This window comes from Ochotona curzoniae, unplaced genomic scaffold (assembly GCF_017591425.1).
Source record: "Ochotona curzoniae isolate NIBS_2020 unplaced genomic scaffold, NIBS_Ocur_1.0 scaffold_1852, whole genome shotgun sequence".
In the NCBI taxonomy this organism is placed as follows: Eukaryota; Metazoa; Chordata; class Mammalia; order Lagomorpha; family Ochotonidae; genus Ochotona; species Ochotona curzoniae.
In genome coordinates, this window is record NW_024467087.1 from 50,190,437 (window position 1) to 50,204,743 (window position 14,307).

The 14,307-nt window shown below is 32.7% G+C and overlaps 1 protein-coding gene and 1 pseudogene across 3 annotated transcripts in view; one reads left to right on the plus strand and one right to left on the minus strand.

Annotated features, from left to right (window-relative positions):
• Nucleotides 1-14,307, plus strand: part of RPS6KA6 (ribosomal protein S6 kinase A6) — a 114,549-nt gene that overhangs the window by 65,800 nt on the left and 34,442 nt on the right. For 2 of the 3 annotated variants that reach the window (XM_040999525.1, XM_040999524.1), the window contains exons 7-13: nucleotides 159-265; nucleotides 506-543; nucleotides 7,015-7,157; nucleotides 10,041-10,111; nucleotides 10,344-10,432; nucleotides 11,333-11,391; nucleotides 14,129-14,231. In XM_040999525.1, coding sequence (XP_040855459.1) covers nucleotides 159-265; nucleotides 506-543; nucleotides 7,015-7,157; nucleotides 10,041-10,111; nucleotides 10,344-10,432; nucleotides 11,333-11,391; nucleotides 14,129-14,231 — 610 coding nt within the window. Of the gene's footprint in view, nucleotides 1-158; nucleotides 266-505; nucleotides 544-7,014; nucleotides 7,158-10,040; nucleotides 10,112-10,343; nucleotides 10,438-11,313; nucleotides 11,392-14,128; nucleotides 14,232-14,307 lie in introns of all 3 variants that reach the window. The other variant, XM_040999526.1, reaches the window with a different exon arrangement.
• On the minus strand, nucleotides 9,059-9,780 carry LOC121169432 (annotated as a pseudogene).

The following is a 14,307-nucleotide window of genomic DNA, read 5'->3' on the forward strand; positions in this document are numbered from 1 at the left end:
TGTCTGGAAATCTTTATTCTGTGTCATTCTATGAATTATGCCAGTGATGTGAAAGTTGGCTGTGCTTATTTTCTGTATTTGTCTACTGGCTTTTAAAGAATTACTATTTTAAGAATCAATATTAGAAAAATTAAATGGCAAATTGTTATTTTTTCTAGGTTTTGTTTACAGAGGAAGATGTGAAATTCTACCTTGCTGAATTGGCCCTTGCTTTGGATCATCTGCATCAATTAGGGATTGTATATAGAGACCTGAAACCAGAAAAGTAAAGCTTTATTCTTATGTATCTCTGGACATCTCTAGAGCTGCGTTTTGATATACTTCATGTAGTTACGTGAAACCTATTTGTAAAATGTAAACTTTATAACTAAGGCACTAAATTATTTTTAAAATTAATCTTAAAATTTTCTGATATATATAAAAGTGCTAGTTTTGCATTGATGACATTTATGTAAATATATAAAACATTTCGTTTCAACTTCTTGAATATGAATTTTCTTTACAGCATTTTGCTTGATGAAATAGGACATATCAAATTAACAGGTATGCAAATTTTCTTATATCCTAAATTCATTATTTTATATCTTTTACAATTTTAATACTTTCATACTTTATACTTTCTTTTGTCTTCTTCTTTGATTTGATTTGAGTATTATTCATAGTTTAGTGAGCTAATGTTTGTTTAAGAATTAGTTTTCAATATATTCTATACTCTGAGTCTCTTTGGGGACAATGCTTAACTGATTGTATAGCAGAAGATTGGTAGAATAAGAGAAAATAAGTTCAAATATCTGCATACTTGTTAACATATTATTTGTGTCGTCCTTACAACTTAATTTTTTCTAAAATCTTCCTTGCCTAACAAGATCTGTATAAAAAATTATTTGATATGACTTACTTATTTAGAAAACCATGCTTATTCATAATATTCCACTAAAATGAAAAACACAAAATTAAACTGTATATTATTGCTATAAGATATTTTCTGAAGAATACAAATTAAATGTAACTACTATAAAAGAAAAAAATGAAACTTAAAGCAAATGTACTTGAACTATTTCCTTAATTTTTATTTTTCATGATTCAATTCCATAGACTCAGTGTTTTCCCCTTCGATTGTCCCCATTTATCTTCCTCCCACTGTTTTCCCCCATGTCATTACACTAGGGTGGTCTTTCAGCAACAGTCACAAGTCCATGATTCTGCTATTTAAGTGTAGATAATAGTAGAGAATCCAGTATCCTGTTGTAATGTATGTTTAGTAGTTTTCATTGGGAGTCCATCTTTTATTTAGGAGTACAATATGCACTGTATCTTCACTTCTTGGTAAGCTAGTTTCCCTTATACAACTGAACGGAATATTTTATGACAATATATATCTATATATGAAAATTTAAGCCTTCTCTAATAATCACTTGCATATTATTTTCAATACTTATAAATACCCATCAAATTATTGGGTTCTAAGCTTTTCATATGCTAAGTTAGCTCATAAAAGAATAACAAGGTTACAAGGATGTGAAATAGTGCCCATTACTACCCAAAACATTTTCTTGATATAAATGATTTATACATTTTATTTTCAAATTGGTTGTTTGGAAAAAGACACTGTGTAGCCTATCTTATTTAATCTTGTAGCTGGTTCTATGATTGTAAATTTCTGTCCATGAATTTCTTAGGGAATTCTAATGTTAACCATCAATTCTTTTAAAAATACAGTATAGCAAAGAAAATATGGATTTGTATAACTCTAAAAGATAAAAGAGGGCTAAGAAGTTCTCCTTCTCTCCGTCCATCTAGAATGGCTAAAGAAACCAATGTTGTTTCTGTACAGCATGGGCTATATAATGCCCATGAAATAATTTGGTTTGGCCCTGCCAACCCAACCATACGCACAACTCAAAATTCAGGAAATCAATAGGCAGCCAATTTTTAAATTGATAATTTTGTATAACCCATGAATTACGTTATAAGTATACAAATATGGGGCTTGTCATGAGAAAGGCTCTCCACCCCTGCTTAAAGGTATGTTGTGTTTATCTGAACTAATTTTGAAGATTTGCTCTTAACTACATTTAATTTTCCAAATGGAAATGTCAAATCTTGATGAAATATAAAGAATATAGTAGTTCATTGTAAATATTTTAAAAATTATACATAAACTTATAATGCATGAAGTTAATGTGATAAGAATATTTGAACAGAGAAGTCAGTTTTCAGAGCCTTAAAATTGTTTGTTGCTGTTGGGATTTTAATGTAAAAAGCAACTGCTAAGCCTTTTTGTATTTTAAAATTAAGGTGTAATTTACCTACAGTTCAATTCATCCCTTTGCTGTTTGTATTATGGAGGGAACTTTCTGCCTCTTATTGCATCAGCATCGACATCCTGGCCATGTCAGTGTATTTGGTTTCATATGATATCTCTGTGAGGGAACTAAGTAAAGTGAAAATGCTATCTCTGTGGTATTCCATGGTATGTACCTGTAATTATCTGAAAATACAAGGTTTACTTTAAAAATCAGGTTTTTTTGTATAGTTTTGATAACTACATAAGATCTTGTAACCACCACCAAATTTAAAATATAAAGCAGTTTATAACCATGCAATTCCTATTGCACATCATTCCTCCCTTATTTCAAGCTGACTTGCTGTGCGTGCCTCTAGTTTTCACTTTCTTCAATATAGTATAAACAGGCATGCAATATACCCTTTACATTTGACTCCATTTACTTAGCATAGTGAGTTTGAGGTTTGTTCATATTTTTGCATGTGTCACTGATGTGAATAATTTTTAAAAAAACTTTTGAGTGGCATTGTTTATCCTTTCCTAGTTAAGGGTTTTTTTCATTGTTTCTTGATGTTGGCAATGACAAAAACCTATGAGGCTTTTTTATATGAGCATAAATTTTTATTCCACTTATGTAAATACTTAAGGAGGGAAATTACTTGGACATATGGGAAGTGCTCATTTAACTTAATGAGAAACTTCTGAACTCTTTGAAAGTGAATGTACTATTTTATCTACCCATGAACAATATATGGGAGCTCCTATTTTTCTCCATATTCATTAACACTTAGTATTATATTAGTATTTTTGTATTTCTCTATTCTAATAAGAATGAAGTGGTATCTCATCATGGTTTTAATTTTCATTTTTGTAATTAATGGCATTGAACATCTTTTCATGTGTTTATTTGTTTGGAAAAGTGTCTGTTACTTGCCTATTTAAAAATTGGATTGTTGATTTTCTTTGAACTTTCAGTTTTCCATAGACTTTGACTACAAGTCCTTTACCAGATATTTGAGATAGTTTCTCCAAGTCTGCAGTTTCTTTTTCATTGTCTTAATGAGATCTTTTGAGGAACAAGTTTTAATTTTGATAAAGTTCAGTTAACCTACTTTATTCTTTTATAGATTATACTTTCATTGTTGTATCTGAGAAGCCATCGCCTAACCCAGGATCACACATATCAAGTGTTTTTTGAAAAATTATACTTCTGAGTTTTATATTTAAGTCTATGATCTGTTTTGAGTTACAATTTGCTTATGGAACATGGATGGATTTTTCTATATTGATATCTTATTTATTCTGGCACCAGTTCATAAGTCTGTCCTTCATCTATGGAATTCCTTTTCCACTTAGCCAAAAGTCGGTTTATAATGTAAAACCAGTTCTATTTAATGTAACGTTTATGATCTTTATTGCTGTATTATGCAGCATTGACTGGTAGAAGCAGTAGGACTTAAGGGAAAATAGGCTTGGATATAACACTAAAAGTTTAGTCAGTGACACTAAAGCTGTTTAATGTTATATATTAATATAATATTAGTATTTCATCAATAATCATATATATTATCTCACCTTGGAGAAAGACTGAAAGTTAGTTTGTGGAAGTGGGAGTCAGAAAGTTTGCATTAGGTGAAATCTGCAATTTGAAGGAAAGTTGTAACCCTTGAGGTATATACCTGCATGAATTTTGTATATTTTCATTTAGCTAAGCTTAGTTAGGTTTAGTTTTATTTTCTTTATGCTGATCTGGTATTTCTTGTAGATCAAAATAACACATAAATGGATGCAAAATCTTTGTTATCCTCAAATTGTTTCCTAATATATCAGTTGAATTGAATTAAATTCATATTTCAAAATGAGGATTATAATTAACTGTATATATTAGCTGTTTATATTAGTGTGTTATTAGATTCTGTTCTGTTCCTGTGATGTCTGTCTAGCCTTTCTCCATTGCTTGACTGTCTTGATTTACAGTAATGTTATTGTAAGTCTTGAAGTTAAAGAGTATAAGCCCTTAATTTTTGTCTCATTTTTCAAAATTATTTTGGTTATTTTCTTTGGATTTTTATATGTTTTACAAACTTTATTATTTTCATTTGAAGGCACATTTTTACAAAGAGAGAGAGACAGAAAGAGAGGTTTTGTATCCACTGGCTCACTCCTCTAGTGGCTGAGTGCCCAAAGCTGAATTGATATGAAGATAGGAACCAGGAACTTTAGCCAGGTCTCCCACATGGGTGCAGGGTCCTATTCTCCACTGCTTTGACAGGTCATAAGCCATGAGCTGGACCAGAAGTGGAACAGCCAGGACATGAACCAGCACCCGTATGGGATGCTGACACTGCAGGATAAGGATTAGCATGCCTTGTCACTGTGCTGGCTACAAAATTTTATATTACATTTTAAAGACAGCTTATTGATTTTTTCCAAAAAAGTCTTGCTGGAATTTAGTTAACATTAGGTTGACTCTATAGATCAATTTTAGGATACTTTACCTCTTAACACTGAATCTTGCATGAATAATCTAAACTTTCTATGTAAGTCTACTGCTCTTTCTTCAGTGTTTCAGAGTAGACAAGACTTTTATTTATTTTTGATATTTCTATGTATGCATGCTGTGCACAGTATTTCTGACCGTGTTATTATAAATGATAGTTTTTAAGCTTCAGTTTCCAGATTTTTATTAGTAGCGTATAAAATATATTTTTCTATCTTTAGTTATTTGAATTTATTTATTTATTTGTTTATTTAATGATACAATTCCATAGGCTCTGGGATTTCCATTATCCCCTCCCTAAATTTCCTCCCCTCACTGATTTGCCCTATGCTAATACAGTAGTATAGTCCTTCATAAGCAGTCATAAGTCCATCATTCTGCTATTTAAATGTATCCTGACATTGTAGGCATGGACAATGGAAAGGAGTCCAACATCCCATTAAAAATATATATTTAACAGTTTTACTGGAAGTCCATCTTTGTTTTGGAAGTGTAGATGTATGCTGCATTGACCTGCATCTCTGAATATGAGAGTCTCTATTACTGTACATGTTACTGTTCATTCCCTTAAATAAAAAGCCATTAAACAAAACAATAGGAATAAAATTTAAAAATTCATACTACTATGAAGTTAAATAGCATGCTAGCGAATGATCAGGGTATCACAGAAGAAATAAAGAAAAAAAAAACGTTCTCGGAGAAAATTTTGCTACTGTATGACCTTTAAGTCAGTGAAGAATTTAATAAGAGAAAAGAAACTATTTTGAAGAGATGAAAATATAAACTAAAATACCAAAATGCATTAGTTGCAGCAAAAGCAGCATTGAAAGGGCCACTGATCTTATGTTTTGCATGAACATTGCCTTGTATCAGAAAGAACATATGCTATTTGTCTTTTTGGAATTGACTTATTTCACTGAGCATAATGATCTCTAGCTGGTAGAATTTCATTCTTTTTAATGGCTGAGCAGTATTCCATGAAGCAGATGTACCACAGTTTCTTTATCCACTCCTCTTCAGACAGGCACCTGGATTGTTTCCATGTCTTTGCTATTGTAGATTGAGATGCTGTAAGTGCAAATTTCATTTCCTTTGGATATATTCCCAGAAGAGTGATAGCTGGGTCATATGGCAGGTTTATTTGCAATTCTCTAAGCACTCTCCATACTGATTTCCATAGTGGTTGTACTAGCCAACACTCCCAGCAGCAGTGAAGGAGGGTGCCTTTCTAACCACAACCGCGCCAGCAGGTGTTGTGAATGTTGGCGAATCTCAGTGGCATTAGGTGGAATCTCAATGTGGTTTGCATTTGTATTTCCCTGGTAGCTTGGGAGCCTGAGTATTTTTTCATATGTCTATTAGCAATTTGAATTTATTCTTAGAAAAATATCTTTTGATTTCTTTCACCCCTTTCTTCACAGGGTTGTTTGTTTTGGTGTCACTGAGTTTCTGGAACTCTTTGTAAATCCTGGATATTAGCCCCCTATCTGTTGTGTAGGGTGCAAAGATTTTCTCCCATGCTGTTGATTGCTTCTTCACTTTTTTGATCATTTTCTTTGCTGTACAGAAGCTTTTTTTTGTTTTATATAGTCCCATTTGTTTATTTTGGCTCTAACTACCTGTGCTTTTTGTGTTTTCCAAGAAGTCTTTCCCTTGGAGCATGCTTTCCTATATTTGCCTCTAATAGTTTGATGTTTTTTGGGTGTAGGTCCTTGATTTAGGTTCTTGATCCGTTTAGATTTTTGTATAAGGTGATAGGTGAGGATCTTGCTTCTTACTTCTGCAGGCTGCTATCCCACTGTCCCAACAGCACTTGTTGTAGTGACCAGGCTATTTAAACATTTTAAAGAAAAATGCTACCGCATCCAAACTAAATAAGATCTGCTTTTATTTTCAAATGTCAAAGTTACTCTATTTTGTCTTACTCTATGTTAAATTTTAGTTCAGTGTGCAGCTTTAGTTTTTTATTCCCTTAAAGCTGTGCTTAAAGTTCTAGTACCTTTCTGAGAGCATGCATTTTGAGGATGTGATTAAACTCAGTAATCTTTTACTCTTCTCGTAGAATATCATTATGAAATCCAGACATTTTATCCTTACTTTTTTATTGTTATAGGAGCTTTCTTAAGAGTTACTGTAGTTTAGCCAAAAATAACTTTTATATTTAATACATTATTATGTCTGATTGGGTGTTTTCTGCTTCCTGAAGTTGTTTTTAAACTCTTTGCAGATTTTGGACTCAGCAAGGAGTCAGTAGATCAAGAAAAGAAGGCCTACTCATTTTGCGGTACAGTTGAGTATATGGCTCCTGAGGTAGTAAATAGAAGAGGCCATTCCCAGAGTGCTGATTGGTGGTCATATGGTGTGCTTATGGTATGTAGAAATATGTCAAATGTACATAATATTACTTATAATCTTAAGTTAATTTCCAGGATGTGTCAGGTAAGGAAGCATTTCTGATAATTCATGATTAAATTTAAAAAAATAGGCTTTTAATAATCAAATTTCATTTAAGGTTGCTATCAAAAGGCTAAATTATAGCAGTGCTATAAAAACTGTTCATATTTGAGACTTAGGAAATAATTCTGCCAGACTCTAGATTTCAGAATTCTGAGTTTAGTGGTCATATGATTTTGTAGGTGTGACAGAATTTATTGTCTTATCATATACTGTTTTATTGTCAGATTGTTTCAAGTATGCCCTAGAAAGATTGTAAACCTCTTGAGGAAAGGGGTCATGCCTTGTATTATATTTTTAATCTCACTAGTACTTACCATAGTGAGCATTTAATAAATGCTAAGTAAATATAGACTAGTTTGCTAAGAGATCATGCATAAAATTTGCAGAAATAAGTTGGAAGCTAGATGAACAATTTTGAGTGAGATATGATTTGTTTTAGGTCAAATAATCCATTTTCCCATTTATTTTTGAATGATTCATTGTATAACATAACAATATATCAAGTACCTATGGTAAACCAGTCACTTGAGGAAGGCTATGGTGTGGGAACCTGTTCAAATAGATGATATGGCATTTTCTGTGATTCAAGTAGGCATACAATGAGAATGAAAAAGCAAATGAAATCGCTTGAAACAGACAAAACCTATCTAAAAATACCATTAGTATTACAGGAAACACTTTATATAAGTTTATATAAGAAAAATGGAGGAGGCGGAATTTAAATTAAGGTTGAGAGATAGATAAAATTTAAATGGTTGCATGTCAAAGAAGTAGAGTATTGCAATTATATTAGCAAAGACTTGGGGAACCAGTTTAACCAGAATAATGGAGAATGAATCAGAAGGTACAGGAAGTAAAGCTGTAATGTGATTTACTTGGTAATAGTGTACTATTATATGTGTTCTTAAATGCATTGGTAATTAGAGAAAAATTGTATTTTTGGATGACTATGACAGCATAAAAAATTCATTGACAATGGAATAAGCAAGAAGCAGAGATACCAAAAAAGGATTTCCTTGCAAACAGTTACAAAATTATAGAATACAAAAGGGGCAATATTAATGACATTGCAAAGGAAGAAGTGACTAACTTTAGCAGATTAAATTATACAACTGCAACAGGAAGATAAGAGCCAAGATAAAAATACCTGTAAACTAGTGAAACTTTAGGGGATCGAAAGGATTGGGAGATAAATAGAAAAGAGATGGCTAGGATTAGAATAACTGGTTTTGTAAGTGAAGAAACAATTTATGTTTAACACGTGCCATAAGTTACTATAGGTTATTAACCACCAGATAATGATACATTAGAGGGGCAGTAAACAATAAAATCAGTATAATTTGGAGGCTTATTTAATATGTATACTTAGACTTACGTGTGTCTGCAAACACTCAACTATATCATCTATAGCTAGGGGAGAAGTAAAATCCCATGCACTGTCCTTTCTTTCTCTATCTTCTAGTCCCTCTACTACCTGTCTGTTTCCCAAGGGTGAACCATTAAATGTAGATTTTGGAGGGAACATTGAAATGTGAGTGAGAAAGAGGGTTGAACAGAAGATTTGGGAGTTATCAGGGTATGAAAGAATTGGCCAGATAAAATAATTTGAATTGTGATTTCATGTAAGTGAGCAGAAGACTGAAGCCAAACCATTGTTGTGCACAAGCTTGAGATTAAAAGAGGGATACAATCTTTATTTCTAGGAGTCTCATGTCCTACTGACTGAGCTAGAATGGCTCTCAATCTTTATTTATTTATTCATAGGTAGTTTTTAAAGAAACAGAATAAACATCTTTGTCTTTATTAAGGCGGGTTTATTTGCCTTTCCGGGCCTTGGTTTTCCTTAGGTAGTTCTCCAGCTCCTTGCCCTCTAGCACCACACTGACCCGGCCTTGGTGCAATGCAGGCCAGCAGCTAGCCCTGCTGGTACTGCTCCTCCAGAAGACTGCTGATCTTGGCATTCTTTTTCCTTGCATCGTATTTCTTCTCGATTTTCTTGGATCACTTTTTAAAATCTCCCCCTCCTCAGGAGTCAGTTTGGCTCCTTTCTTGTGGCCCAGGGGCAGAGCAAGTGACACTCCTACCATTGCTGGTACAGAGTGCTGTGGATGAGCACGATGCAGTTCTTCACCAGGTCTGGGTGTGCACCAGCTCATTGTAGGAGGCATTGTAGACAACAGCAATGATCCTGGTTTTGTGAGTACAATACTAAAAGCCCCAGGAGAAGTTGCCCATGTCCAGCTTCAGGACCTGGTACTTCTTGTTGCCTCTTCTCACTTGCACTGTATGAATGCTGCAGGGGTCATTCTTTTTGTTAGCAGCCAGGCGGCCCAGCTCATGCTTCTGCTTCTTGTGGCAGGGCTTTCTTTTGCCCCCAGTCTTGAGGCACTTGTGCCAGTCATCCCCGAGAGATACCCATTGCTCGGCGCTGGCAGAAAGAGCCTCAATCTTTATTTTTAAACTTACACTTCTATATAACTATTTGCTTAGTTATATGCATTACAGTTAAATTTCTTTGGGAAAATATTTTCTTCATGCTATATATGTTTGTCTCAAAGTGTTTTTTTTTTTCCCTTGGTTGTTTTGTTTTTTAAAGATAATGTGTGTGTGTGTGTGTGTGTGTGTGTTTGTATAAGTGACCTAGTTTTTTTGGTCCAGTTTTGATCCACTATGATTTAAATCCTAGATGTTTTGATGATCATGTATGTAGCACAAGTCTCATTGTTCTGAATAATTTTTTATGTGTTCTAAATTGTATTAAAATGACCCTTAGGCTTTTTGTCTGTTTTGTTTTAGTTTGAAATGCTTACTGGTACTCTGCCATTTCAAGGTAAAGACAGGAACGAAACCATGAATATGATACTAAAGTAAGTGTAAATACTATGGTTTTCTTTTGGGAAAAGAATTCCTTGCTTTCAGTTTTGAGAAACATAATTTGGCTTTAAATCCATACAAATGAACATTATTTACACTGTCTTCATATTCTGCCAAATAGGGAACATTATTTGTTGTTACAAAGGTACCTTATTTTATTTTAGATTTTTCAAACTTGAAATGTTCCTAGATTTAAGTGAAATGTTTTTAAAATCTGTTTTCTAGAGCAAAACTTGGAATGCCTCAGTTTCTTAGCGCTGAAGCACAGAGTCTTTTAAGGATGTTATTCAAAAGGAATCCAGCAAATAGATTGGGTATCGTTTATTTTCTTGGCTTTTGTAAAAATACATGGCATATATTGGGAGGATAATTACATCTTTATATTTTCTGGTTTCATTTAAGTTCACTAACTACTCTGTATAACTATATGATAAAGACAATTTTGATGAAGTAGTTTGTTAGATTAATTAGATTATACATTTTGCATCATATTCCTGAAATAGCAAATGCTGTTATGTCTGTGATCAAAAATATATTGAAATTTCAGTTTATACTTTTGTAGTTTATGCCACGGCATATAAAGTCATAAGGTGGATTATTGAGAAAAAATTCACTTAAAGTTTAATATTGGAGCTAGTGTGGCACAGTGGGTTAGGTTACTATTTTTCATGCTGATATCCCATATGGAGTGAGTCTTGTCTACCCTGTTTCTAATCCAGTTCCTTGCTATTGTACCTGGGAAGGAAGGCATAAAAATGTCCCAAATATGTGGGCTGCTGATACCCATGTGGGAGTTCCAAATGGCGTCCCTAGCTTTTACCCAATGTAGAATTGATTGTTGTAGCCAGCTAGGCAGTGATCCAGCAAATGGAAGATTTCACTGTCTGTCTGTTTTGTTTCTGCTGCCCTGCCTTTCAAATAAGTAGCTAAATTAATCTTTAAAAATACTTTAATGTTATACTGGACATGATTTTGATTGTCAAGGGAGACACTATGGTATTTTATGATCCCGAGTGACTCAATATGAACTCCAGTTTTTCAGTTACTAAAACCAAAGGAGTGGTTAATAAAATGCTGGGCACGAATCATAGATCTTTCACTTGAAGGAGCCCTATGAAATGTGTGTATTTCTACTTGTAGATGACAGTCTTATAGCCTGTTATCAAGATGAAAAAATAGTCGTATCAGTGAAAAGGGTCTTTCCATTTTTACAGGTTCAGAAGGAGTTGAAGAAATTAAAAGACATCTTTTTTTTGCAAATATTGACTGGAATGTAAGTGAAATAGAGAATTTGTTATTGAATATATTGAAATGAGAAGAAACCTGAAGAGTAAATGCTCATACATGAATTTTTGTGACAAATTTAAACAATTTGCTTTATATTTAGTGTAAGGTTTTTATTTGCATGTGCAGTGTATCATGGCAATTACCTTAATCAGAAGATATGTGAATAATTATTAATTATCTTTCTAATTTTTAACTTCTTAAGTATGGTTAATATTGTGTCCTTTTCTAGATTGAGCAGTGGGTGGAGGAACATAATGCGGATCATATATAAGTGATATATTCTTTATAGGCAATGAATTATAAAGTATCTAAGTTGTTATTGAATGTTAATGTTATGTGATATGTGTTAGAGTAAACTGAATTTTATTAAGAAGTGGGTATCTTTTTATGTATTTCAATCAGTCTTGAGAGGACTTGAAAACAGAAAAATTCCAAAATTATAATTCAGATTTTATGCGTGCTTTTCTTAGTTGTTAATCTCAGGCTAATGGCTTTTTTTTTACTAAAGCTGAACTTATTGTTTGCTTTATAATGCAGGTTTATATATATTTTATGTGATAATCATAATCGTTAAGCATTTTTTGTTTATCTAGTTCAGCATTGACTGATTTTTTTTTTCAAAGTTAAGGACTCTTTTGATTTTGAAGGCAGAATAGAAAACTCTTATTTGCTGATCAAATCATTATGATATAGCTTATATAACAGTTTTAGTAGGACATATTTTGATTTTTCAAATAATTACAAAGCTATAGCATGGCAGTTATCATACTCCTAATACCATAAAAAAGTGGACTTGCTGCATGGGAACATACATTTTGTCCTGTCTGTGTACATATCTCTGTTTTAGAAACCTTTTATTCTCTTTAAATTTCTTCCAAATGCTTTTCTTCCTTTCACCTTACCTGGATAAATGGGAAAAAATTTTTTCATCATTACTATATCTAAAACAGTTATGAACATTGTAATTAATATAATAAATTACACACTTATTTAAACAAATTCATGACATTTATTTAAATAAATGAGAGTTACTTTTAAAATAATTCAAATTTTTCCTACTATGGGGAAGTTTTACAAAGTGAGTTGCTATAAAAAAGTTCTTATCTATTTTCTGTATCTTTCAAAAATGTAAATTTTTCTAATTAGATGGTTAGACAAGACTAAAATTTTGAATTCCATGATAGTAACCTCATAAAATCTCTCCTTTCTTTTATTCAAAGATCATTTTACATGAAATGTGTGGGATATTTTTAAAAGTTCCAGGAGGAGATATGCACCTGATTTTTAATGATTAGGTTTTGCTTGATCATTAAGATGCCCGCGTCTATATCTGAGTTCCCGGGATCTATTCCCAATTCCTGTTCCTGATTGGCTACCTGCTGAAGCAAACCTTGGGAAGGTTTGTCCTTTAAGAAATATGATTCCTTCCACCCATATGGGAGGCCTGGATTATGTTCCTATCTCCAGTTTTTAACTCATCCCTGGACACTGTGGGCATTCTGATACTCCCTCTCTGCCTTTCAAATAAATAAGAAAATAAATAAAAATATCAGGGCTATCATCGTGATGTAGCAGATAAAGCCGCTGACTATGATGCCAACATCACATGAGTGCTGATTCCAGTTGTAGCAGGCTCACTTCCAATCCATTCCCCTACTAAACCAGCAGACTATGGCTCCAGTTCTTGGGCCCCCTAGATGCACGTGGGAGAACTAGAGGAAGTTCTTGGCTCCCTGTTTCTGTCTGGCCTAGACATAGTCACGGTGGCTGTTTGGGGAGTAAAACAGTGAATGGAGCATTGATCTCTCTTTCTGTCATTCTGTGCCTTTCAAAATAACAAGATTAATCAATTAATTGATTAATAATATCAATGTTAATATTACAATCCTTCCCTTTCAAAGAAATGAATTAAGAATCTTTCAAAAAAGGATTAAAATTGAATTATTTGGATGAGAAGGTATTTTGAACTTTATATACTTTTTCTAGTAAAGTCTGAAAAATCTAAAGATTTCTTACATAGTTCTTAAAATTCATGAACTGATTTTTAAAATCTTGAGCAAGCACTTTTAGTTGCTTTTGTGTGGCAACATTGTGATATATTCTATATGATTATATTACCATTTAGAATTCAGATTATTTATTTGTATCCAAAATTGAAAATCTTTATTCCTTGTGAATGCAGTTTGTGCTTCCTCTGTTTCCTGGCCTCAGTAGAATTGAATATGATACTAATTGGTTAGAATTTGGGTAGCAAGTATGTGAAGCATGTTGGAATTTCTCTTATACAATTGTGAGTCTTTGGTAAAATACTGTGAATTTTATGCTCTGTTTTGCTTTAAAAATTACTCATGCAGTATCTGATCCAAAATGCATAGGACCCACAAGTATTTGGATTTTTGATATTGGAACATTTGCATACATGGAATGTTTGAAATTGCATTCATTTCAAAACAAAGTGTATGTATGTATGTATATGTATTTGTATGAATATGTATATATGTATATATATATATATATACATATGTATATACATATATATCTCCTGGAGTTAATTTTATACAGTATCCATGGTGTACCATCACATGCCATCAGGTATGGAATTTTATGCTTGTAGCATGTCAATGTTCAAAAACTTTAATTTTTTGGATTATGGATGCTCAGTCTGTGTTTAAGAATTTTTTAAGCATCAGTGTCTTTTTTGTGTTCACCATTATTTCTTCTAGAAATTATACAAAAGAGAAGTTCAACCTCCTTTCAAACCTGCTTCTGGAAAACCAGATGATACTTTTTGCTTTGATCCTGAGTTTACTGCAAAAACTCCTAAAGGTAATGCATTGTTATGTGTAAAATCAGGACTCTTATTGAAGTTGATGGATTAAAAACCTTTTTTCTAAGTCAAAAA